The following is a 27606-nucleotide window of genomic DNA, read 5'->3' on the forward strand; positions in this document are numbered from 1 at the left end:
TTCAGCTTTAAAGCTGGCTAGCCAGATGGTCAATGAACCTTCCAACCCTGAGTATTTCTCTGGCTTGGGAGGTAATGCAAAGGGCGTCAAATCTGTTTAATTTAATTTTCTCAATTCTCATCCTTCTTGACCCCTACTAAAGCTGACACTACTGATCAATTCTCTTTATCTAAATACTCTCTCTCCTCTGGGTTTTTGTGATGCTCCTCTCTTAGTTATCTTACCTATCTGACTGTTGCCTCACAGGTTCTTTTGCTATCTCTTCATCCATGTCATGCCTATTAACTGTGGGTATACTCCCAAGATTCTGTTTCCCGACTCCAATTTATCCTCCACAAGGTTGCCAAAACGGTGGTGGTGGTGGTGTTTTGGTTTTTTTTTTTAAACAAAATACAGGTCTGACCACGCCACCTCCAGTGACTCTATTACTTGTAAGATAGAATATACATTCCTTTGACATCCAAAGCACCTTCTTACTATTCTTGTCTTATCTATTACTCCCATCCACCCATTCTGCATTCCAGCCATACTTGTTTACTTGCAACTCCTCACATATTTCCTATGTAGGATACCCATCTCCTGACTTTTGCACTGAATATTGTCCATGCCTAGAATGAGTCTTAGAAACCCGGTTCCCTTAAAAACTAAGTTTAAATGTCATCATTTACAAGAATACTTTCCTGTTTCCCCTACTATTGGTGCCTTCCAGGGTAAGATTACCTTGAGGCTAGTTTGCACAAACTTTGCATATGCTTATATGCGTACACATTGTCTCTCAATTATTAGTCTGTAAACTCCTGGAGAGTAGGGACTGTTTTCTTCATATCCACAGCACCTATTAGAGGTAGGGTACAGTAAGCAGCTTCTTAAATCCTTGTTACCTAATTGATTACATTGATAATATCCTTTCTAGTTTGAGCCCTCATCAACTTTCACCTTGTTTGCTTACAAGAGCCTCCTAACTGGCTTTCCCTCTTCTGGCTCTTTCTTTTCGGATTCATCCTTCACATAGTCAAAAGACCCAATAAAACCACTCCCCACCTATGCATAGCACAGACACCTTCCCAAGGGGTAGACCGCAACCCTTTAGTTTGGGGTTCGAATGACAGCTCCTATAAGGAATGTAACTATAAATATATATTAGAGGCACGTGCTTTCTATACCTTTTTTGGAGGTGGTGGTAAATTAGACTAGCCCTCCACTAATCTCCTCTAGTTCCTCACTGTGGCATGGAGTTCGCCCTATGTAATAGGAATAAGATAGTGCAGGACATACCAACCTAGATAATGTCTTCAAGTACGGGCAGGCAATGTATGCCATCTAAAGACCAACCTAGTTAATTTTGGAGAGGTTCATCAACCCAGTTGGCCAGAGGGTAATGCTTTTTATAGGCACAGCAGTTCATAAGGCTCATCTACCAAGACGCTGAAAGGCTATGAATGTGCTGGTAGAGGTAGCTATATTAATGATATCGCAGATCTCTGATGAACTGAAGAATTAGACCAGAAGTTTAGATGTCACTCAAAAAAATTCATCTATTCATATACTACCCTGTATCATGTGACTATGTCCATAAATGTATCTTTCATGTTTCAGCTACATAAATTGTCATCCTAGTTCTGCTCAGTTCACTCTGTTGCTATCCGTGCCACCAAGGATTCTCAGAAATTGGCTCTTTTAAGCACTTACTAAGCACTATGTTTCCAGGCACTGTGCTTGCTCTCCTTTGTCATCTCTTATTGTGCAATAAAATTCCATTTCATTCAAACACCACAATTTGCTTAGCCACTCTCCAACTGATGCCTTGCCTTAGATTCTAGTCCTCTTTCATTTTCTCCTTTTTAACCTCCCCTCCCCCACCTTTCAGGATCCAGAAGGTTGTTTTCCTTGCCCCTATTCTCTCTCAGGTACTATCCTCCCTCTTAACTCTCCCCACATCCCAGGTGTTTCCCTATTGAGTTTGATGTATTTATTTATAAACCAAATTTACGCGTGTGTTCATATGTACTCAACCCTCCTTTGTTCCATGGAGTTACATATAAAAAGTTACTAAAGTGCACATGCCCCTTTGACCCAGCTCTGCCACCATCAGGCCTAAAGCCCAAAGAGATTAAAGAAAGAAGACAAGGTCCAATATACACAAAAATAATTCTAACTACTCTTTTTGTGGTGGCAGAAAACTGGAAACTAAGGAGATGAACAAATGTGGAATGGTTAAGCTGTAGTTTATGAATGGGATGGAATACAACTGTGCTATAAGAAATAAGGAAATACAAAAAAATTTTTTTTAAAAAAGAAAAGAAATAAGGAAACATGTTTTCAAAAAGACATGGAAAGGCTTATATGAACTGATATGGAGTGAAGTAAAGCAGAATCAGAACAATTTATACTCTAACATCAATATTATTTTAAAAAATAACTTTTAAGACTTTTATAAATTGAAGAATGAAATAAGCAGAACTGGGACAATTTATTCAAAATTAACAACACTATAAAAATTATTTTAAAGCTATAGGAACTATGACGAATACAATGACCGTTCATAATTCTAAAACTTATGAAACATTCTATCCATGACTAAGAGGTAATAGAATGAGATATATTTTTGTATTTAGCCATTGAAGGAATTTATTTTATTTCACTATTGTATATTTGTTACAAGGAATTTATTTTTCTTTTCCTTTTTTGTTCCAATGGGGTGGGTGGTAGGAGGGAAAGTAAATAGATTTCTGTTATTCTAAAAAAAAAAAACAGAGAACAGAGGGGGTGCACAAATGTGATATTTTCCATGTATTTTCTGAAAGGGTCACTGGAACATTAGTTCTATTTAAATGTTTTACTTTTTTTTTTTTACAAGAGACCTCTTTCTTATGGATTGGGAGTAATCTGTAAATGCTTGCAATATAAAAAAAATGTAAATAAATCTTTTAAAAAATCTTTAAAAAGATAAGAGAGGTTCTTCTGGCACCCACTGTCCTCACCCCTTCCTCTATGTTTATATATTTTTCTTCTCATATACCTCAATTAAGAGAACTAGCAAGTTCTAGCTCCTTCTCCATCCTACATACTAATTTATTCACTTCACTCTCCTCTCCTTTCTCTTCCTCCTCTTAAAACCCTCCAAACATAATCAATTCACGCCTAAATTCTTGTTTTTCTTATTTTAACTCCCTCAATACCCTTTGAAGATATTAAGCTTATGACAGGGCATTGGTTTCTTCCCCTCACATTAGATTGTCACAACGTCATAGAGTTCCTTTCAATTGCTTAAATAAATTTACCTTTCTGGGTTTCTTTGGGTTTTTGTTTTTTTTATTTGAGAGTTCCTACTTAGTTTTCGTCTTTTTCCTCAGAAATTCTTGAAAGTCCTCTATTGCATTTAAGGTCAATTCTTTCCTCCTATAAAATTAGATTCAGTTTTGCAGGGTAAATTGTTCTTAGTTGTAAGTCTATATCTTTTACCTTTTGGAATACTGTATTCCAAGATCTCGCATTTTTAGTAGAAGCTGCCATGTCTTATGTGATTCTGACTGTGGGATCTGACCGTCCAAAGTACCTTAAAAAACTACTTAAAAACCAATCAATTCATGTGTCAACAAAAGGATTCCCAGCCCCATATACCCATCCATTAGGAGGCTTTAGGAAAGGAGAAGAGAACAAGTCATTCAGGCCTGGCATTCCTAAACCAAAGTATCCTAGAGGGATTTCTAATTCTTTTCACTTCTCGATCCCCTGAGGTAGGGTTTTGGTGGTGAAAAAGAAAGGAACAAAAGAGGGGGGGGGGGGAAGAAGGAAGGAAGGAAGGAAAGGAGGGAGGGAAATAAACGATATAAATATGGCCCAACTGGAATACCATACCAGACACAAATGGTCCTCCATGGATGCAGAAATGGCATCCAAGAGATCCAGAGACTGGTGCTCATGTGCTCCCTTTTCCATGACATTTTTCCTGACTCCTCCAAATGAAGTGATCTGCATCATTCTTCACATTGTCTTTAAGCACTCTGTCTAGTCTCCCCCTTTAACCTTAATACATTCTACTTTATAACATATTTACTTGTACACGTGTCATATCTTCACCCACCCCCTGTTTTGAGAGATTACACTCCTTAGGAACTAGGTCTAGGTGCTTTTTGATCTTGTACTTGCCTAGCTCAGTGCTATGCAGAGTAAGTATTTAATATTGTCCAAGTCTTAAATGCCTAGGCCACAAATCCTAGGTTCACCTGATCAGAGATCTAGAAGTGGAAGGAAACTCAGAGGCCATCTAGTCCAACCTCTTCATTTTACAGACACAGAAAATGAAGACCAAAAAGGTTAAATGATTTGCCAAAGGTCACACAGGCAGTAAACATCAGAGTGTCTGAACCCAGGTTCTTTTACTCCAGTTAGTACTCTTTCCAGTGACTATGGTGTTTCCTCTCTCATGAAAAGGTATAAAAAGGATGCTTACTTTCTAAGCAAACCACAAATCAATCTCTTTTTTTTTTCAGATATGAAGTTTTTCTTGCAGAGACTTAACCAAAATGGTTGGCACTTCATTTGAGAAACAGAAAGGAGAGTAACAGGACCTAGGAAAAGGCTGAACTATTCCAGAGAGTTTCAATGTACAAACTCAAATGTTTAGAGATGATAAAGGGGAAGTCATTTGTCCTTGTGAATAACTTTTGAAAACTTAACTCAGACCTATACCTAGAGGAATCTAGGAAAAAGTAAGACAGTTAGATTATGGGTTTTCTATGGTTTTGGGTTTTGCAGAAATCATCTGTGTTGTTATCTGGGCTTTCATTTTGCCACAGAAAACATCTTTTAAACTTTTTTTCCCCTTTCACAAGTAACTGAGGAAAATGCAGTCACTGTATTGTTGTAGGTATGCCCTGATTCATCAAACTGAGTTCCTGAAAATGTATGCATATGTAACTCTTATTAATTCAATCATATTAAAGACAAAATTTTACATCATTCAAAAGGCAATGAAAAGATAAATAACAGATGTAAGTGGGCTGTAGCATACAACTAAAAATGCCACCAAGAAATATAAGTGACAATATGAAGATCACAGAAAACCAGAAAAATAGACAGTGCAGGTCACTTCACAAGGAGAGAAAGCAGCTCAAATGATGTACTGGTATCCATGAAATCTTAAAAGGGTTAGATAATGGCTTCCAATTTACCAGATAGTTCTTCTATAGAGAATTTATGTAGGAACACAGGATAAAACTACACAGGATGAGAATATATAGACAGGTTCCTGCCACCTGCAGAAATGCAAAAGGTACCCACCCCAATGACATCTCAAGTCCATCAAAGCATTTGCTTATTACTTTACATTATTTTTTTCAAAATACATTTAAATAGTCAAAACTTAGGCAGCAAAATTTTGTATTCCAGAGTAAATCTATGTTCAAGTGATACTGAATAAGTAATTCTAAAATCATCAAGTGAAGTATTCCTCTGAAGCAATCATTATATGAATTCTACAAACAAGCAACCTTTTATTATGAAGGGGAAAATCCACTGCAGATTTACCTTTATTTTATCCTCTCTTCTCTTGTGCCTTGTTGCTGTTCAGTAGTTTCAGACTCTTCGTGACCCCATTTGGGATTTTCTTGCCAAAGAAACTGGAGTGGCTTATCATTTTCCTCTCTAGCTCACTTTACAGATGAGGAAAATGAGGCAAACCGGGTTAAGTTACTTGACCAAGGACACACAGCTAGTAAGTGTAGGAAGCCAGACTTGAACTCAGGTCTTCCTGACTCCAAGCCTGGTGACTTATCCACTGTGCCACTTACCTGCCCCTTTTCTTATGTGTACATCATTCACTACAAATTATTCTGAGTGGATGAGTTCTCCTAAAGAACTCCACCTTCCTTCCTAAACAGTTTTGAATTTTTGAAGGTCGGATGAAAGAGTGAAAGGTAGCATGGCATACTGAATAGTGAGTTGTCCTCAGTCTGGAAGTCTTGGGTTCAAGTTCTACCTCTAACAGTTATTGAGAGTGTGACCCTGGGAAAGTCACAACCTCTTGGTGCTTTAAACAACTCTCCAAGCTAATCTTCATTGCCAGAGACAGTTCTTCACTGGGGATTTCCCACATCAGTAAAATCACAGATCTAGCCCCACCTCAAAAGATGATCAAAAGAATATTAGTGCTAATACCATTTTTTCAAACATATTACCAAAAAAAACCCCAATGTATCAGCAGCTCATATTTCTTGCTTTTTTAAATAAAAATTTATTGATACTTTTCTTTTTCATCATTTTCATTTCCTATTGTATTTCATCTCCCCTCCCAGAGGGCCATCCCTCATAAGCAAAGAATAAAAAAGAGAGAAAAGCAGTTCAATAAAACTAATCAGTACCTTAAAAAGTCCAATATTTTATTAAGTATTCCACACCCACAGTCCCACCTCTACCTCCTAGCTTCGCAAAGTAGTAAGGAGAAGATACCTTCTTATATCTCATCTCTGGGGAAAAATTTGTTCATTATAATTTCACAGCATTCAATTTCCATTTTTTAATGTTGTCCTTTTCCACTTATATTATTAGTCATGTATGTTCACTTTGCATCCGTTCATATATAAGATGTCCCATCTATCTCTATACTCATCATTCATCATTTCTTACAACACAATAATTTTCCATTACATTCACACAACTTGTTTAGCCATTCCTCCAATCAATGGGCATCTACTTTGTCTCTGATTCTTTGTTAGTACAAAACGTAGCAAATCATAAAGGGATTCCTAGCCTATGAACTTAAAAATTGTTACTTAGATAACTATTTCAACCTAATTCCAATATAATTGTAATTATATGTATCTTATCTTATGCATTTATTTTGTATTTTATTTTATGCATTTAAAAATAGCTCTGAGAAGGGGTCCAAAGGCTTTATCAAATTGGATTGCCAAAAGAATTCAGGACACAAAAAAAGTCCCCTGCTCATATGTTAAGGTTTACAAAGTGCTTGACTCACAACAACTCAATGAAATAAGTACTATAAGTAGTATGAATCATCATTCACAATCTCAGACGGCATTTACAAATTTAATTATTTGTTTATAGTCACAAAAGAGTGTTAGAGCTGAAATACAAACCAAGATATGATTTCAAGTCCAGGAATGTACTGTGCTGAAAATCAGATCTTTGGACTCTATTACACTAAGCTCTCTCTCAGGAACAGGTACATCTGCAACTCTTCCCAAAGACGGTATTTTTCTACATTTCATAGTCACATTTAGGTCCCACAGGAAATGTGTGATTATGCAATACAAACTGCCCAGGTATCTCCACTTTTTTTTTCCTCCATCCAAATGCAAGGACCAGCCTCCTTGCTAGAAACAAACAAAAACCAGGATTACTATAGATAGGTACCAGTCTCCATCTGGTCCTGACAGCAGGACAACCAGCACAGTTTCCTGAGTGTATTTTTTATACACAAGCATGACTGCGGCTGTACTCAATGGTGGTTGTAAGGATCATAAATCAGACACAATGTAGCTTGTGGGTTACTGGTTTACACAGAGAATATGAGAGTTCAATTTATTTTGTCTAGGCCATAATGTTGGGTTCCTGTTTGGGATATTTGGGGTTATATTTTCTGGTTTCATCAGGTAATCTTGTTCTTCTGTCTGCAGGAGGTTAGAGGCCAGAAGCCATCATTTAATACATGGTTTGTAACCTGAGATCCAAGAACTCAACGTGAATTCAAGGTGTCTGTGGACTGATTTCAGGGGGGGAAATTATATCTTTATTTTCACTAACATCTAACCCAAACCAAATATTTCCTTCAATGACTGAAAAACATTACCCTGAGAAGGAACCCATAGGGTTTTACCAGATTATTTTGTGTCTATGACACAAAATAATGCTACTAGAGGGTTAATGGAACAGCATATTTTATCAAGTCTATACCCCTACGACTCTGCCCCCTCCCCATTTTTTTAAATTCAAGTAAAACTAGGTCTTTCTGACTCTAGGACTGGCCCTCTATCTACTGCATCACTTATGCCCCTGTGTTAGCCTAGTACTGGTTAGTATATATCTTTGAAAGTTGAAAACTTCCATAATTTTGACTTTTCACAAATTCAGATCCCATAATTGGTCCCAAAAGGGAATGGCAAACCACTGACTGAGGGTCAAGTTGGCCACCCTACTTTTGTAGGGCTGTCAGCAGTTAAGAATGTTTTTACATTTTTAAATACATTAAAATTTCATTTTAAAATGTAGAAACCATTCGTAGCCCTCCTACAAAAGAAAGTGGCAGATCATGCTCCAGTGCTATAGTTTGCCAAGATCTGGTCAAAATTAATGAATTTTGTTATACTTAAAGTATATTTATCTGCAAATTGAAGGGTTAGTGTCCTTTATAGTCCTATATCTATGAAACTATTATCCTGCAAGGTCATAATAACTCACATTTTGCATAGTACTTTAAGGTTTGCAAAGCACTTTCCTTACAACAACCTGGTGTATTAGGTAGCACAAGTATTTTACATCCATTTTACACATAAGCAAACTGAGACTGAAAGTTTAAGAGATTAGGCCATGAACACAGAGCTAGGATTAGAGCCAATATATTCTGATTCCCAAATCTACTGTTCTAGCCAGCAGGCCCATTTGTGAATATTCATAATTATGATAAACTTTAATCTTCACCAAAAAAACTCATTATACTTTTCTTTAACTTTATTCCCATTTAATTTTTAATTGATGTTGGTATCCTAAGTTGGGGGGAAAATGGTCTGCTTAAATATTATGCCTTAGACAGGTTTAAAAAAAAAAACCAACATGGTCAATATGGGAATTTGGTTTACTTGGCTTTGTAAAGATGTTACAAGGGTTTTTGGTGGGGGCGGGGAGGGGGTAGAGAAAACACAAATGTTTGTTAATTGACAAAATAAAATTTAATTTAAAATAAATATTATTTCTATGGTGGTACAATCCAACTTATGGCCTATTTATATGAATAAGACTATCATACTGTACAGCAGATTTTCGCCAGATTTAGACTTCATCCTGAGTCCTTTTTTATTGTCAGAGTATTTTATCCATCACTATCATTTATATATACAGATGCTGCTGATGGCATTATCTACATGTCCTACATGCAATATGTTTGCTTGATCCTTTCAACAATGAGAACATTTATGTAGTTTGCCCTCTTGTTACTTATTCCTTGCAAGGCTTTTCCTTGTTAGTAATAATAACTTACATTTCTATTTCATAGTTGCAAAGTGGTTTTATATAGTTTAAGACCAGGAACTGATAGAAAAAAAAAACAGTGAAGGGCCAAAGATAGGCAAAACATATGTTACAGCTAGCTAGCCTGTTGATTTTCTTTCTTCCTTCCTTTTTTTTTTTTTGAGACAGAGAAACATGAAGTATTCAAGTGATCATTTCCATACAGGACCATACAATTTTATTCAAGATGTGTAACAAGTAATAAAAATTCATTTTAGTTCCATATTTATCTGGTTAAGGGAGAAAGAAGAAAAAGAACAATAGTGCGAGAAAGGAAGAAGGGAGGTACAAGGAAGACAAGGTATCTAGAGTAAACGCTGGGGTAGAAGACTACAATAGTTAGGAGAACGAAGAAGCAAAGGAAGAACAGTTGAAGAGAAAGAGTTTGAAGAAGAAAGGGAATGATCAGGTTTTTTTTTTATATCTATGATGTGCCATTCTAGTTAATTACAAATTACTACTCATTAGTTATGACACACCTCGCAAGAGGCCTCATCTCTACTTCTCATCATTTAGTGAGTAGCGATGGCCTAATGCACAGTGGGCCTGGAAACCCTACCAAGCTCCCTAATCCCTCACGTTTCTCATCTCTTGGCAGCTTGAGTCCTATATCCATAGTCTGGCACCAGTTGCTTCTTCCCCTCAATTTCACCTCCAAAATCATAGTTTAAAGAAAAACAAAACTAAGAATTATTACTTGATAACCTGTTTTTGGCATCTCTTTCTTCATTTAGAAATAGCAAAATGGAGGGAATCACTTAAACAACTCCCTCCCACCAAAAAGCATTCTCTTTTTTTCTTTCAGATTTGAACAAAAGTATATTTTTTGGTCCTAATGCCGGGGAGGCAGAAGCAGCCAATGGACATTAAATAAAACATTTATACAAGCACTTTTCCTCAACACAAACTTATAAAACTGGGACTAAAAGTAATTCTCTCCATTTTACAGATGAAGTAACTGAGGTTCAAGTGAGGTAAGTGATTTATTTCTTATCACCCAGGTAGTAGTATAGCAGGGCTACAAATCCAGGTCTTCTGACTCCAGGTCCAACATGCTTTCTAATAAACCACTCACTATACCACCAAAAGCCAGATATGATGTAGCATGAGCTAGTGTGAAATTGTGTATAGTACACTGAGTTCTGATGCTGCCCACAAGTAGCTATATGCATTTGGTCAAGTCGCTTAGCTGCTCTGGAACCCTCTTTCCCTATCTATAAAAGAATATTTGACTTTATCATCTCTAAGATTGCCAGAAGTACTAACATTCTAGGATGATGAGTTTCCAACCATGCCTTCAGGACTCCAAAATCAATCATTTATCTCAACATATCAAGTACTCTGTTGAGTACAAAACTCCTGTCATTGTCACTGTCTTGTTTGAAGACCTTCTTTAACACAAAACACTCCCTAATATGCGGGCAACAAATACTTCTACTTTTACTGTCTCCTCTGATTGGTGAGTTCCTCCCTGGGCCCCTATTTAAGGAAGCACCCACACTGGTCATGGTCCCTCCAAACCTAGTCTAGCATACACTTCCTCAGACTCTTTCTGGTCCTTGCTCCTACATAACTACTTCTTGCAATGTTAGTAAGGTATGAATCTATCTCTAATCAGATTTGTCAGAAAGTTAGATAGAACATTCCTAGCAGGTCCAGGATTTATAGAGAAGTTATATGAAATGTTTACATACTGCAAAATAATAAGATGAATATTCTGGATCAATCAATAAATAAGAATTTATTAACTGCCTATTATGTACCAGGTGCTAGAGAATAGTACCATTTATAGTACACACAAAATGGCAACATTAGATAGATTTTAAGTCCGTTGTCTTCTATTGTCTAAGCTCGGCTGGTTGTAGCAATGGGGTCTGAATTTAAACCAAAAATTTGTGTAGTCAAGCAGGACAATGGGTAATATGTCACTGGAGTCAAACACTAACCATTAAATACTACTCTTGATTTCTATGCCAAGAGGGTGGTTCCACTGATATTTATTCAGCAGAACACAAGAGCTAACAGGTAAAGTATATAGACAAAAAAGTCCGAGCTAATTCCCTGAGTTCATTTTTGCTGCTTTCATAGGAACTACATAATCTGTGGTAGAAATAGCCTATTTGCACTAGCTGCTAGCTGGACACCAGATTTCTATATAGTCCAGCCCTATCACAACATCTCTCCTATGACATCAAAATTTTGCTCATCAGTTGCCACCTCTTCTCTACGAATGAATATATAATGGTACCTGAAGAAGACTGGTTATAGAGGTAGGTGGTTAAGGAGATAGTCAGGAACTATCTACTAATATGTGCTATGTATAGTAGTTGTTCTAAGCATTTCTCTACATATATGAGAAGAACCTAACTCAAGTATAATGTTAAATAATAATATTAACTCATATATACAAAGAACTTTCCAGTTTGTAAAACACTACAATGACAGGGGATACAAACATGGCAAACCATATGATCTTGATATCCTACACCAGCGGTGCAGGGAACCTGAAGCCTCAAGGCCACATATGACCCTCTGGGTCTTCAAGTGTGGCCCTTTGACTGAAGCTAGACTTCACAGATCAAACCTGGACTCAGTCAAAAAGCTGCACTCGAGGACCTAGAAGCCCACATGTGGCCTTAAGGCTGCAGGTTCCCATTCCTCTCCTACACTATACTGCCAGTCTCATTTACTCTTGTACTCAACAATTCTTAAAAACTTTTTTTAACTATACCTGTCATTCTGTCAGTATAAGAAGGGGGTGTGACAAGAAGAATACATGGATAGAGAGTTTTGAGGAGTCAGGAAAACTAGGGTTCAAGTTCTGACAGATACATTTGGGGTGACTGAGCAAGGCACTTAAGTTCTCAGGGCGCCAGGTATTCTCTAAAACTTCAGTTTGGGGAATGTTTGATCTCTGTTGGTAGAGAGGGTTTTCATCTGATAGTTCCTTACAACACTGAAGTAATAAGATCATCTTTCCCTGACACCTGAAAAAAAGTGTGTTGTGGAGAAATTGGAGATATGCTGGAAGGAAGATCTGAAGCTAGGGTTTCCTAATTCAAGGCCCACTCTCCATTTACTATGCCATGTTGCTTCTCAATGATAAATATGATGAGAAATACATTGACTATATAGGTCAGACTGATATCTCCAATACTAAAAATAAACGACTACCTTGTCTAATAGGACACCAATACCCTAAGGAATAAGCATCTCTTGGTGTGGGACATCCAAATTTAATGCTTTTAAATGTTAGGTAGAATGATGAAAACATTAATTTATTTTTATAAAACCAGTCCATTAGATTCCAGTGTTCAAATTTAAGGGCAGATTCATACTCTTAGGAATAACTGAATTGAAGCACACAGATTTTACTTGCCACTACAAGCATATAGACCTCAGGGTATTAAAGGACAGATTTTTAGTTACTGATTATTAAAGAGCATACACTGAAGATTTCTATGATAGCCAGAAAGCTAGGCTGTTACCTAGTAGCAAATATGAATGATATACCAAGGAAATTCCAAGATTCTCTTGAAGTATCATTTGAATTAAGCCATCTTCTTAACTATTCTGCATGAAAAGAAACGAGGAGACACAGCTTCTCTTCCATATCGGCACACTAACCTTTCATTCTCCATTAATTATTTTCTCCTGCTCCCAAGGCTACTCTTGCCCAACACTCCATAAAAGAGCTCCATATGAGATCCACCATGGCCACTGATCATTAGAAACAGAACCTCCCTCACCTGAAGGGGACATACTCTCCCAGGTGTCACCTTCCAATGATTTAATCCGGACTACATTAGTCTGGATCCCTGGTATCAAAGTAGTATAGATCTCAAGCTGTAAAAGACCATAGAAAGTTTCTAGTTCAAACTCCTCAGTTTACACATGAAGAAACTGAGGCAACAAAGAGTTTCAACAACTTACCTAAAGTTACATAGTAGTTAGTAAATAGAAGAGTCAGGATTCAAATCCATGACCTCTGAATAGATTTAGCACTCTTTCCACTGTGCCACACAGTTTCCGCCTTTCTGTCTGTCTCTTTCTCTCCCTATCCTATCATTAAATGGGTTGCATCAAAATATTAGTCTCTATACAAAACTTTTTAAAGATTCTGAATGGTTTTTAAATTTTTAAAGGCTTTGAGTCAAATTAACAATAGCAAGTTCATGAGACAGAGACTAAAGATGTACTTCCTTTTCTCTCTAAGCTCAAAATCTTGACACTTTCATTTCTATCTAATGTAAGGAAATACAGGTTTCACTTCAGAGACTGCTTTACCTACAAGCATGAAGAAGGATTTCTAAATACAGCCGAACACATTAGTTTTTAATTAACCTTCCTATTCTAAAGGAATATTGATCTTACAATTGGATAGTAAGTAGGAAATGTGGTAGTAGTCACTGGCTGTCCTTAGTCAACAAGCATCTATTAAACACTACATGCCAGACCCTAGGTAGACAAAGAAAGGCAAAGACAGTTTTTGCCCACAAGAAACTCACATTCAAAAGGGATATAATAGACAAATAATTATGTACATATAAAACAGAAAAGGAGTGTGAAAGAAGGTGATCTCAGAGCGAAGGAACTAGCAGTGACATGGAAGAAGAAAACTGACATTTCAAGTTAAGTCTTGCAGGAAGCCAGGGCAGACAGGAGGTAGAAGAGACAGAGCACTCTAGCCATCAGGAAAACCCAGTGAAAAAGTATGGAATTAAGAGGTGGAGAGTTAAGTGTTATGAACAAGAAGGAGACTAGAGTAGCTATATCATTGAGTGGGTAGACAAGAATGAAGAATGAAACATAAGTATACTAGAAACGTCGTGAAGACCTGAAGGTAGTCAAAGACTTTAGATACCAAAGGACATTATATCTGATCTCAAAGATAACTGGGAGCCACTGGAGTTTACTGGGGATACGTGGAGTTTGCAAATCGACACTTTAGGACCATCACTTTGGCAGCTGAATGCTGGACTGACTGATGTGGGAGAGACTTATTAGAAAACTATTACAATAGTCTATGGGAGAGGTGATGAGGGCCTATATGACTGTGATCACTATGCTAATGGAGAGAAAGTGCCAAAGATACTTTGAAAATTATAAATGATTAGCTTTAACAATAGATTGGATGTATGTGGTTAGCATGACTGAGAAGCTGAGGATGATTCCGAGGTAGTAGATGGTGGTGCCTTTGACAGTTGTATGGCTCTGTTCTCTCAGATCTGCTGGGAAGAGTTCAACGGCTCTCACAATACCTCACTATAAATGCTCTCTCCAAGTGAAGTGGCCACAGCTCACAAAGAATAAAACCAACATATAAACAGTGTGTTATTTTTGGTGGCTGGGAAAGTGTTTCGAAAATGTTACAAACAACTGCTACTCCTATTCTGATGTGAATAGCCCAAGAAGATAGCATATCCTTCTTTGGGCTCAACAAAATGACAGCCTCTAAACTGGGGGGACAAGAACACTGAAGGAAACTCATTAGTTATATGAAAATGTAAAGTCTCTAAAGCAGAAATCTCTCAGTGAGGCATAGAGAATCAAACTTGATAATATCATCAATGCAGAGAAGCCACCCTAATTACTAATTAAAATTTGTTAAATAATATCCTGCTGGGTTCTATGCAGAAGGGAAGCACACTGATTAGGACATGACAGCCCCATAAATATAATTATTTAGACTTAAAGATAAAGTTTTGGGCTCAGTATCTTACACCTAAAGATGATATTAAAATACATCCTAACAGAGTGTATTATTAAAGTCCATCTGCATTATCTCATTTAATGATGCAATTAAAACCCTCAAAATTCACTAGGGTTTTCTAGAAAGTGAATTTTTTCCTAACTAACTCAATCTCAGACAGAATATCAATTTTCCCCAAGGTAAACTGACTGCCAGTAGATACTTCAAATCCCTATCAGCCAACTTAAATTATGTTTCATGAGTGAATTCCTAACCAGTACTTCCCTGACATAAACTAGATGAATGGTTTTAAACTACTGAAGAAATTCTAATCTAATTCTAAAAATTAAAAGCAAATAGGAAGAAAATCAAACCTTGGTAGGGCTCAATTGTTTCCTTTTAAAAATTACTTTTTAAGTCATAAACTTAACATGAACATATCCACATACAAAGAACAGAAAAAGAAGACTGAATTCGAAGTAATGAATTTCTATTATGCTCACCTTGGATTTAAAAAATGTATTAAATTTAATATAACACTTCTTACTCTTCTGTGTTCTTTTTAACTTCTTTGGTTCTGTGTATTTTTAAAGTATTTCACTGACACTCCTTTCTTTTCTTTTTTTCTGTTTCACTTTTTACTAATTGCTCACTAATTCTGATCTTTAAAAAGCACACCAAATAGAGGTAGTCTAATGGACAATTTGAAGATAACTCATGGAAAAGATATTCTAAAAAGAATACTAACCTAGAAGCCTCCTCATACTGGCCTTTTAAAAATAATTTTTTAAAAACCATGAAAAATGGTATCAACTAACGTGTATACTGTAACATCACTGTTTGGTCATCAGCAATGAAAGCCACATCCTAAATATATTTCTATTTGTTTTTCTGTGTCAAGTGGGGAAAGGAGAGTCCACCTTACTGATGTAACAGATAGCATTCATGTTACCAGTAATATAGTAAAGGGAAGAATGCAAAAAGAGGAAGGTGTTATACTTATCTTGGTAAGAGGATGGGAAAAAGAGGATTTAGACAGAGATGAAAGGAAAGATCCAGTCACGAGCTGAGTGAAGTATAAATCCTGAGTACAGATGATTTTTGCAGTAAATGTGGTATCTTTACAATAATAACCATCTACAAATCATTTTTCTTTTAAAGGAAGGAAAATGCCCTAATTGTCCTTCAGATATACTGGTTCTGACAACTGCTCCAAGTCACTGATAGGATTTTATTTGAACATACTGTTGGTTCAATGGATCAAGTCTCTCAAAAATTTTTATTCATTGGAATAAACATGTTTTTCCTTTTCAATATGCTACCTAGAGGTGTGTTCTGAAAACTACTAAGCATATTAGTATTATAAATTATAACAACATCACAGAAGAAAGTAAGGACATTGTGAACTCTAGGAAGCCAAAGAATGTGTTTCAGGAAACAAGTTGCCCTTCTCATAACTGACAGAAGAACCCTGAAACTTAGAGTGTCCATTGATTCCTAGATACATGCACCAAGAATGGGGAATACAATAATGGATATTAGTCTTCAGCAAAAAGAAAGGAGAAAGGAAAGAAGTGATGAATCATATTATTTCTGGAAACAATATGAATATTTCCTTCTTTCTAAAATTAACCAATCAATAACAATTTACTAAATGCTATGGGTAAGGCCTGTGCCTTGTATCAGGATGCTAAAAAAAATATTCAATAGCTCTTGTCTTCAAGGAGCTTATATTTCCATAAGGGAGACATGTATACGTATGTGTGTATACATACATACATACATACACACACATGCATACATACATATATATACATACATACATACATACATATATATATATATATATATTTAAAAACACAAGTAGTTTTCCAAGAAATGTGCTAACACCTAGGGGGACTGGGTTTAAATTTATTATTTCAATCTACTCTTCTTTTATTATCATTAACAAAAAATTTACTATCATTAATAGTTGTTTATATTTATAAAGCGCTTTATGTACACTATCTTATTTGATCCTCCCATAGGAAATAAGCAATACAAGTATCATTATCCTTGTTTTAGGTGAGGAAAATGAAATTGAGAGGTAAACCTGCCTCAAAATCTCATGCATCCTTATGGGATAAGAGGTGAGACTTGAAACCCAGGTATCTACACTAAAAAGCCCAGAGTTCTTTCCATTATACCTCCAAGTGAAACAACAGCAAAGTTGAACATTTTTGAAGTAAAAGACCTTCTAAATGATGTGTGGGAAATTATCATATCAGGGGCAATAGCAGCAACCACAGGAGAGTAATAGGCAGACTGGAAGACTAAGAGGCCTTCCATACTGGCATGTGACAGAAAAGTTATCTGACACTGTAATCACTGTATTTAATCCCTTCACTTTGGGCACTAGTTAGGAGATTCAGTGTAGTCCATATCACCCTAACCAATTTCTGCTTTCAATGTGAAAATTAATATTATAACTTCTAGGGTTTTTCCTCCAATAAGGCAAGTAACAGACTAACAATTGTTCTGCTGGGTTTATTTTTAACCTTTTCACATACAGAGAAATCTGAAACAGAGCAGTTAAATAAGAAAACAGGGGTCAAACTGAGCACAAATGCAGTATACTGGATGACTCACAATACTCACAGTACTATTCTGTCCCTCCTGTCTTGCTTCACTATTTGATGGCTTCCTCTTATGTTCTGTACCTTACATTAAGAGCTCTAATATACTATTTCAAAATTTGATGTCCTTCCCAGTTATTGCTTTTGAAATCTTAGCAAATATAAAACCCGCTCTGTACAGAACAAAAAAAAACAGCAAAAAATAAACAAAAAACCCAACCCATGACCTAGAACAAAGGTCTTAGTGGTATCTTATAGATCTAAAATAGGTTTCCAGTCAATTTAGAAGACAGACAACTCAGAGGATAAGGACTCATCTAAAATACTGAAAAAAAAAGGTTTTCCCCCACAAAAGTTACCCAGATTTTTTCCCCCAAATTACATCACCAATAACCTAAGTTACGCAATTTGTTTTTTTTTTTTAATTCTACTGGTTGTATGACCTATTTTAATTAATTTATCATGTCCTCTCATACTGCCTCATCTAATAAAAAGGTGATTTTCTTTGGGACATGTGTTCTCAAAGGCTATGTCAGCAGATCATAGATTCTGATATGTCCTACTAAACCATTAAGAGTATGGGTCAAAGACAAAGTATGCATTTTATTATCACAGAATTTATGTTTGGAGAGCTTTATCACTGGAAGACTAGCTGTAAGGGGATAAATCTGGAAGGAAGAGCCACAGCAACTCACAAAATGCCTACTAAGGAATGGAGGTGTTACAATATGCCCTGGTGAAAGAAGTATCCACACCATGATGAAGTCACTGGAGTATGAATGTCTGCCATGTATGCAATTTGTCCAACTTCACAAGTATCTCTGACTTTTTCCCTTTCCCTTACACGCAGTCATTCATCAAATCAAGTCTATCTTTCCTTTGAAGTATTTCTTGTATCTAGCCCTTCTTCTTAACTGCCACCACTACCACCATACTAGAACAGGCCTTTGGTCACATTTGGATTAATTTGGTTGTTGCTTGACCACTATTCCTGTCTCTAGGCTTTACCTCTCTAATCCATCCTCTCCAAATTATACTCATCTTTCTAAAATAGCTCAAATCCTACTTCTTCCACAGAGCCTTTCTTGGTTAGCTGAAATTTATATGAACTTTCCTTCTGAACTAAACTTCTGTTAGTAAAATTAATTTGTTGAGGAATGAAATATACTGGCTTCTAACAGTCTTTACTCTTGTCTAGAATTATTAAGTATTTCACTGTTATCTAATACTTTACCATCTCATCTCCTCCATAGGATTACGAACTTCAAAAGGACAAGGGCCATTAGGGCTGGCTAATCAGTCCCTCTCTTTCCCTCCTCCCACAAAGCTCTAGTTACCTTGGGTTAAAGAGAGAAAGACTTACTACTCCTCCCCCATTCCCTTCTACTGTAGCTGGGACATGAGGGGGTGAAATCTGTGGAGTCCATGAGATCAAAGATCTGGAGCTAAAGAGGACTTCAGAGGCCACCTAGTCCAATCCCCTCCATTCACAGATAAGGAAACTGAGGTCCAAATGGGTTAAGTGACTTGATGGAGACCAAACAGACAGGATGTGAACCCAAGTTCTCTGACTCCAAAACCAATTTTCTTTTCACTTTGCCAGGCTCCCCCACTAAAAAACATGAGAGTTATCTGAGCTGCTACTGATCCTCTGCATCCCTAACAGAGTTTAGCATAATGTGATGTGTATAAATAGGACCTCAATAAAGATTTGTTGATGTGTCATCAAAGATGAACTATTTAATGCTTACAATCAACCACAGCAAACCAGCAAAGTCCATCCATTTATAAAGATGTGCCAGGGTCATATCAAGAACCATATGCCTATTTGTAATCTGATGAATAAAACACTTCAATTATTCTAAGAAGTTCACATAAAGGTTAAGGTTTTTATTTTTAAACTTACATTGTGATTAAAAAAACTGAGAGAGATTTTTGCTTCAGAGAAAGACAATGCAAATGAGAAAATAAAATACTCTTTTAATTTAAAGAACAAAGCCCTTTTATGTGAATATCTGGATAATTCACAAAACTCTACCTACTTGGGTACTGGAAAAATGATGGATAACCACAATTTATTAAACAAGGAACTCTCTTCATCACCATCCCTCCACCTTTTAAAATACAGGGTTTGTAAGCATTAAATAGTTCAGACATAACTACCCTGTTCCTCCGGTCTTTTCTGCCAACCAACATAATTTTAAAAAGATACTGTGGATCAAAGAATTGTTCACAAAGACAATTGCTAGAATATTTACTCCCTCCATGACATTCCATATTGATAGAGATCACTGCCCTTTAATTTTTAATGTGTTAGACAAGTCTAAACTTGAATTTTACTTTTGAAAGAGAATAACACATTGGTAGGATACTAACTTAATGTTGAAAGTCAAACTTTGAAGAAAGCCAGGGCGGGTAATCATTACAGAATTTATTTTGTATATGAATTACATTCTTAAAATCCAAAAAGAACCCAAGATTTATCTTTTTTACCAACACAATGGATGGAATGCCAGGCCTGGAGCCAGGAAGACACATCTTCATGAGTTCAGATCTTGCCCCAAACACTTACTAGCTGTGTGACCCTGAGCAAGTCACTTAGCCCTGTTTGCCTTAATTTCCTCATCTGTAAAACCAGCTAGAGAAGAAAATGGCAAACTACTCCAGTATCTTTGCCAAGAAAACCCCAAATAGGATCACAGAGTCAGACACAACCGAAATGACTGAACAAAAGCATAATTAAATGTCGTAACATATGAAAGGTGCTTTGCAAACCTTAAATGGGTACAAAATGTCAGTTATCATCATCACTGTTATTATTTCCATGGCAGACTAGCAGTTGTAGCAGTATGACCATATCACCATACTATGATTAATAATTGTTCCTCTACCAAATAAACCTTACCTGTAGTAAGATTCATGAAAGTGATTCTGTAACCAAGGGATCTCTACAAAAGGGAAGATGGAAATGCTGGGAGTTTACCTCCTTTACAATCTTATTTATTTCATTCCTTAACTAAATTTAGTCTAATTGGATGAACGACAGATAATCTCGATCAAAAAAAAAATCAAGGAAATCTCCCTACCATCACCTCTCTGCTTTTTAATATGCATAGCAATTTTTTGGTCTTTTACTTTTGTCCCCCCAAGTAGCACAATTTTAAAAGCATATTCTGCATCAAATGATTCTCTGGGAAGACCAAGAAATGTTGCCTTTATTCCCCTATTCCTTTTCCTACTAAATTGAGGTACACATAGATGGCACATAGTACAGAGCACTAGACTTAGAATCAAGAAGAACTAGGTTCATGTAACCTGCAATTTACTTAATCTCTCTCAGTCTGTTTCCTAATCTGTAAAAAGCAGTGATTAAGAGGACCTACCTCAAGAACTGTCCTGGAGATTAAATGAGATCGTGAAACGTAAAGCACTTAGCATGACGCCAGAACACAGCAGGCACTTAATAAGTACTAGTTTCCTTCCCCTCACCTAAAGTGCTTGTCAAACCTTTAAGTGTTAGGTAAATGCTAGCTACTAGAACTTGACAGGAGAAGTAAAGGCAAAGTACAGAAATTCTTGCATGGATCAAGCAGTAAGAAGCACTAAAAATAATAATTTACCTTGTTTTTAGTCAAAATAGGAGGCTATGTCTCTGCCACAATGTGTTTGAGGGATGAGCAAAGGAGGTACGATATCTTGGAGAGAGAATTGAACTAGGAGGCAAGTGACCCAGGATGTGTAGTCCCAGCTCTGCCACATAAATATGATATTGAACAATTAATTTATTCTTACTCATTGGGCCTCAGTTTCTTCTATAAAATGAGAATATTAGACTCAACATTAACTTAAGGTCTCATCAGGTTTTGAAGGTAGGAGTAAATTTAATGAAACCCAGAAGTTCTTTTAGAACAGGGACCCTTCCTTCCTCCTTTGGTATTTCCCTTTGTGCTCTATAATATGCCATGCATACTATAATAGCTTAATAAATGCTTCCTTTGGGCTTTAATCATCTCAAGATCTCTAACTTGGATATGAAAAATCTCTAAGAAATTTGAAGACGTGGGAGAACATACAAAGGTTTTTTCCTTTGGAAAAATGGGAAATTTGAAGGAAAATATAACATATAAGCATTAAATCTTTTTTAAGTTCCCTTGAAGAAACTGCATGGCACAATGGAGAAGGCATGGACTTGAAACAAGACCCAGGTTCAAATCCCACCCTCTTAGTAGATGTAGGATATTTACTATTTATGTCACCCTCTCATTAGTAAAATGAGGAAATTGGACTGAGTGGTCTCTAAGATTCCTTCTAGCTCTAACTCTATGATTCTGTGATTTTTCACATTTCTAAAGACACATTTTTAGTCTAAGAATATAAATTAAATATATATAAATATAAATGTATTATGTATCATTTGAATTGCTAATAAAATTGGTATGCTGATTATATTAAACTTAAAGGTATAATATATTGATATATTTCCAGATTTCACATTTAAATAAAATGAATTTTTAAAAATAAATTGAACTATAAATGATTGGACAGGACATGAACTCTGTGCTTTAATAACTAGATTATGTTGCTTTTCCAAATGATTCTGACATATAGAATCCTGTTATGTGTCTTGGAGTAGGAGAGAAGTTGGAAACTAATTGAAATTACTGTACAGTTTAAAATAAATACAATAGTTTAGTATAGAAATAACTTACTAATAAACAGTAAAGGCACTCAACGAAACACTCCTGGCTATAAACAGAAACCACTTACATCACCACCAAACTACAAATCAAAAAGAAGGGCTTACTTTTAGGCTGCCCATGTCTACACTGCAAGTTCAAATCTCCTAGACATATTTATCACATGATATACTTTTGAATACAGTTCCCCCAGGGGTCTACATTGTTTCCAAGCAATAACAATGGGGGGTGGGGGAGTGAATTAATTCTTTCAGCATGCAATAGTACTATTTAGAATATTGTAAACTACTTATTATCAATAAGTGACTTAAGATAGCAGAACTCAAAAATAATCAGCATTGTTGATAACTCTCCTTCCCCTCTAATAAATTCCAACATCCAAACCCCAGTAAGAATTTTTGCAATAAGAATATTTGTAATACCATTCAAAGCTCCATGTGGAGACTTCCAAGAGGAATGGACATATGCATGTAAGAGTTTCTATATATAACTTCTTAGCTCTCTATATAACTTCAATAAATAACTTCTTAGATGTCGAATGATATTTCCAATTTATCACAAAGTATTTAAATATAAATTGAATACAACTTAAAATCGAATAACAAAACTTTGTATTTTAAAAGGTGCCTTCATTCAGCAATTTTATTTAGGCAGAAAAAAAGAGCAGAATGCTTAAACCTGTATCATTTAGGAAAAGTATAAAGTAACTCTAATCACATGTCCCAATTTCTTTCAAACCTTGGGCAAGTCACTTAAATTCTCTGAGCCTCATTTTCCACTTATATCAAATAAAAGGGTTGGACTACATAATCTCTTTCTTTCTGGCTCTACATCTTATAATGCAATAATTCCAATATGTTTCCTTTAGAAATTAGGACAGTGTGTTCATAGAAAACTATAAATTTGAAGAATTTTCCTTAAAGAGTCTATTTGTCTTTATCAATCTTCCTCTAAACTTTTGATCCAATATTTATATCTTTTAAACGAAGGAGCAAAAAACTTACTCTAGATGAATCATAGGAGGGGCTTGGTTGACCACTCGTTCCCCAAGATGTTGTACCTCCTCGTTCATCCATACCTAAAGGAAGACAAAACAAAAATAAGGTAAATCCATTAGAGTCTACACTCAGACAACCTTAGATAGATTTTCTATTCTCGCAATATGCCAAGCACACAGCAGAAACAGAGAAGAAGGCAACGAATTAATGCCTCAACCAGTCTTGCCAACTGTCCTTAGCACATGGGTTTGGATGACCTGTGAATGAGTCATTGATCCCCAAACTCTGTAGAAACCAGATTAATTATGAAAATCTAGAATACTAGGTCTGCCACAGAATGACACAAAAGCTCTCTATTACAAGTCACTACTTGTCATCCTCATACCCAGGATAATCTAAGGTTCTTTAAAACCACCAGTATGGGGAGCTGACCCGTCAACCCTGTTCCAATCTAAGGCCATCTGAATAGAAATTCAAAGCAAGTATTGGACCTTCCGTGGACTAGAAGCTGGTAAAATAGCTAGCTCTCAACCCAATACAATTGGCTTCCATCTGGACAGGGAAGGCAATAGTTCAACTGAGGGTAAGGATGATGACTCCGACGGGCAATCAAAGAAATACTTACAAGAAACAAATCAAGTTGACATGATGACCCACAAGAACTATTAAGTAAACACCACCATCAAATTGCTTTAAAATTACATTTTTCTATTTGTTTTTCCCTCAACTGGCAAACACTACTGAACTGCCATATTAGTTGTAAAAAAAAGAAAGCCTTATCAGGAAAGGATCAGAATTTGCATAGTATCTTCCTTCTCCGGTTTTTGTGTTTTCACCTATCAATCTAGGCTTCCAGGATTCCTTCCGTGACTCACAGAGAACCCCACTCCCAAACCCAAACACATCTGATCAGTTCTGGGAACCACTCATCTCCTGCTGTTAGCATAAAGCAATGTCCCCACTCCCTGTTCTCTGAGCCTCATTTCATGCTATGGTAGAGTGAGGTCATCCTTCTGATGATTGCTACTTTAGGTAAACAGACTTTCTTGAATTGTTGGGCACCTCATTCTAGGACTAATTGGCAAAGGTGCACTAAGAACTAAATGAGTATAAGTCATAAAAATCAAGTCTACTTGACTGGCTCCTTCTTCCCAGGGCTAATATTTCCCCATTCCCAAGAAAAATTCTCAAGAATTTTTCTCTAAGGCATTCCAGGCAATAAATGAGCATTTCAAAAACTGCTATTTCACGCTTTTAAAAAAGTCACTCTTCTCCCTCTATCTATACCTTCCTCACTGTTGCAAAGTGTCCACATACCCCAAATAACTCCTTGGCCAAGAATCCAGAAAAGTACCACATCATATCTTATTTAGCTAACCTATTTTTCTACTGCTGAAAGGAGTCGCAAAGCAATAAAGAAATAGCTCTAACTCTAACCAGCTACTAAAGTCAACATACTAAAATGTGATCAATTGGGAGGGTGAGAAACCAGATTGTAAGGGATTGAGAAATGAATGGGATATACAATATCTTTTTTGTTTCCTAGTTTGTATAAGGAACCAAATGAGTTAACATAGGTAAAGTGTTTTGCAAAGCTTAAATTAAAATATAAGTGCTAGTTATTTATTGTTATTATTATTACTGCTGCTATATCCTCTTTTGGGGAGGATTTGGGTGTTCAGAATTAAAAAAAAAAAGAATGGGGCAGCTAGGTGGCACAGTGAGTAGAGCACCAACACTGGTTCAAATCCGGCCTCAGACACTTGACACACCTTACTAGCTGTGTGACCTTGGGCAAGTCACTTAACCCCAATTGCCTCACCTTCCATCCTCCAAAAAAAAAAAAAGAAGACAATTCAATAGGAGGGCAGGAAGGAGAAAAACCTATGAGAGAGAAGAAAACTACAGATAATTCCTTCAGGAAATGGAAGAGTTTATAAGGACTGGAAGACTGGGCACGTTTTTGGGCAGCAGAGAAGGCACCATCAATAAAGATGACAGCTGAGGGTGGTCTTCAAAGGGGCAAGCTTTAGAAAGCACAGGAGAAATTGTGGTTGAGGGCACGAGAAGAGGGATTGGCCTAAGCATCTCTTTCTCAGCGACTAGAGACTGGGGTATTTGTGTGTATAGAAGAGGGGAAAAATGAAGAGTCATGACAGGTCTCTATTTAAACAAAGAGACAAGGTCCTGGGATGACAGGGATGGATGTAGAAAGTGGTAAAGGAGGATTGAAGAAACAGCTAGGAATAGTTATTAGAGGAGGTGGCAGGGGTGGAGGGGAAGGATTATCATACGTAACACTGAAAGACCAAAGAAGGTCAAATGACAATAAAATATAGTACACTCAGTCAGTGTAATATTTGATTTCTTATAGCAGCATGTGAACAGGAGGAGAAAGGATAGATGGTAGGAGGCATCTCAGGATTAGGGTTTAGCAAGGTATGAGCGGTGAAAGAGAAAGTGATCAAAGGGGAGAAGTACATAATTGAAATGGCTAATTACAAAGTGAATAGTACAAAGGAAAGAAGGAGTGAAGTGACTGGAGGTCAGGGTGGAGAGGTAGAATAGGTGGGTGAGGCAGAAAGAGAAAGGGAAGGTAGAAGACTGTAAAGAACGAGGAATTAAAGAGTTCTGGATCATGGCAGGAGAACAGTTTTAGGCAAAAGAAAACCTGTCAGCCCTATGTGTGCCTAAGGTAAAGTAAAAGGTGAGGGAGATAGGATCTGGGGAAACTAATGTTACTAGGTGGACAAGTGATTTGAGAAGTCATCAATGTTTAGGCTGAAATCTTCAGTATCACAGCAGGGATAAAGGAAGGAATCATTCCTTTCCTAAAGCACAAAACCTTTGCATATAATATCCATGTAATAAATGTTTGTTGAATTAAATTAATAAAAATAAATGAATGAAGAATTTTTAAAATAAATTTAGATTTTTAAATATCAAAGCTCTCTAAAGTAAGACACATGGTGTTTTAAAGAATTTTACTTTTAAAATGATACCCAGATTGGGTGGTAGATATCTACTAGTAATAATGATATCCTAAGCACATTTTTAGGAAAAGGCCTATAGATCTTGTCAAACCACAAGCCTTATCTTTGTCAAGTGACCCCGATTTCCCTGGATGCCATGAGGAAAAGGCAAAGATTAATTAACCAAAATGGTCATTAATTAGGTGATAGAATCATCAGCTAAACAGTGTTAGATCCTAATGGCATGGGGCATGATAGGGGCCTCATGGGACTCTAAAGAATGGCAAAGATCTGAACGAAAATGGCTGTATTTTGCAGCTAAGCCCTCTGTGCTTTTATTATAACTGATCCAGGGTCTGAATATAAAGTGGTGGCTGGCACTGACAAAAGCAGAGAGTCATCTTTCAGGACAAATGATTCCTTTCTGCTGAAAACAATGACTATTACTAACGCAAGGGTATAATCCCAATGACAATCTTTCTACAGATTCAGATGGAAGACAAAGGTAAACATATACGAATGATAATGCATGGAGGACAAATATCTTTATATAAAGACCGTCAAGATATAATGAAATGTAACAAAACAGCATATCCACAAGAAATATTCAAAATATGATATATAATAATTCACAGGAATGGAAAAAACAGCTTAAGATTTATCTGAACTATTGTTCTCATGGATACGTGCTATATGGCATTTCCACTACAATCTTCATGTTAACTAGATAGTTTTGATGAAACTAGTCCTTTGATAAACAGGATAAAGCTTCAGGGAATTCAACAATAATCACTGAGAAGAAGAATTTCAAACTTTAGTTGGCTGACAAATTAATGTTTGTCATATTCTATAGGGTTAAAAGATATACTGGATAAATCAAAACTTATCTAAAGACAAAAATCATCTTTTTCCATTTTTCTTTTAGTTTATAAAATTTCTTAAGCATCTGCTTCTCCAAGTAGGACAGAATAATAATTAAAATTTCAAATTTTCCTGTAAATTCTCAGTATATATATTGATCCTATGGATCTGAATAATGCTTATAACCAACTGCTTCTTTTAAATCCTCTTTGAACTGACATCCTTAACAATTCTCTTAGGGTTCTCCAAGTAAATAGCAAACATAAACTTTGGGGTTTTTTTTGTTAAGTTATTATTTGCAAATTTAAATGAAGCAAACTCTTTTTGCCTGACTTTACAAACCGTATTTATTCCTAGAACTAGTAAAAATACATCATATACAATTACACAGATGTACATATAATATATTTTTTTTTAAAAAAATATACACACCTACATACCAGATGGGCTTCAGAAGCATTTAAAAGAAAATTTCTATTCCAGGTAGTCAATGATAAATAGGACTTTATTTAAAAGATTTCAACA

At 36.2% G+C, this 27606-nt stretch overlaps 1 protein-coding gene across 3 annotated transcripts in view; it reads right to left on the bottom strand.

Annotated features, from left to right (window-relative positions):
- Positions 1-27606, bottom strand: part of TCF12 (transcription factor 12) — a 424142-nt gene that overhangs the window by 221946 nt on the left and 174590 nt on the right. For all 3 annotated transcript variants that reach the window (XM_036737190.1, XM_036737189.1, XM_036737191.1), the window contains exon 4: positions 23255-23328. In XM_036737190.1, the coding sequence (XP_036593085.1) occupies positions 23255-23328 (74 nt within the window). The remainder of the gene's footprint in view (positions 1-23254; positions 23329-27606) is intronic.

Source organism: Trichosurus vulpecula, chromosome 8 (assembly GCF_011100635.1).
Source record: "Trichosurus vulpecula isolate mTriVul1 chromosome 8, mTriVul1.pri, whole genome shotgun sequence".
Lineage (NCBI taxonomy): Eukaryota > Metazoa > Chordata > Mammalia > Diprotodontia > Phalangeridae > Trichosurus > Trichosurus vulpecula.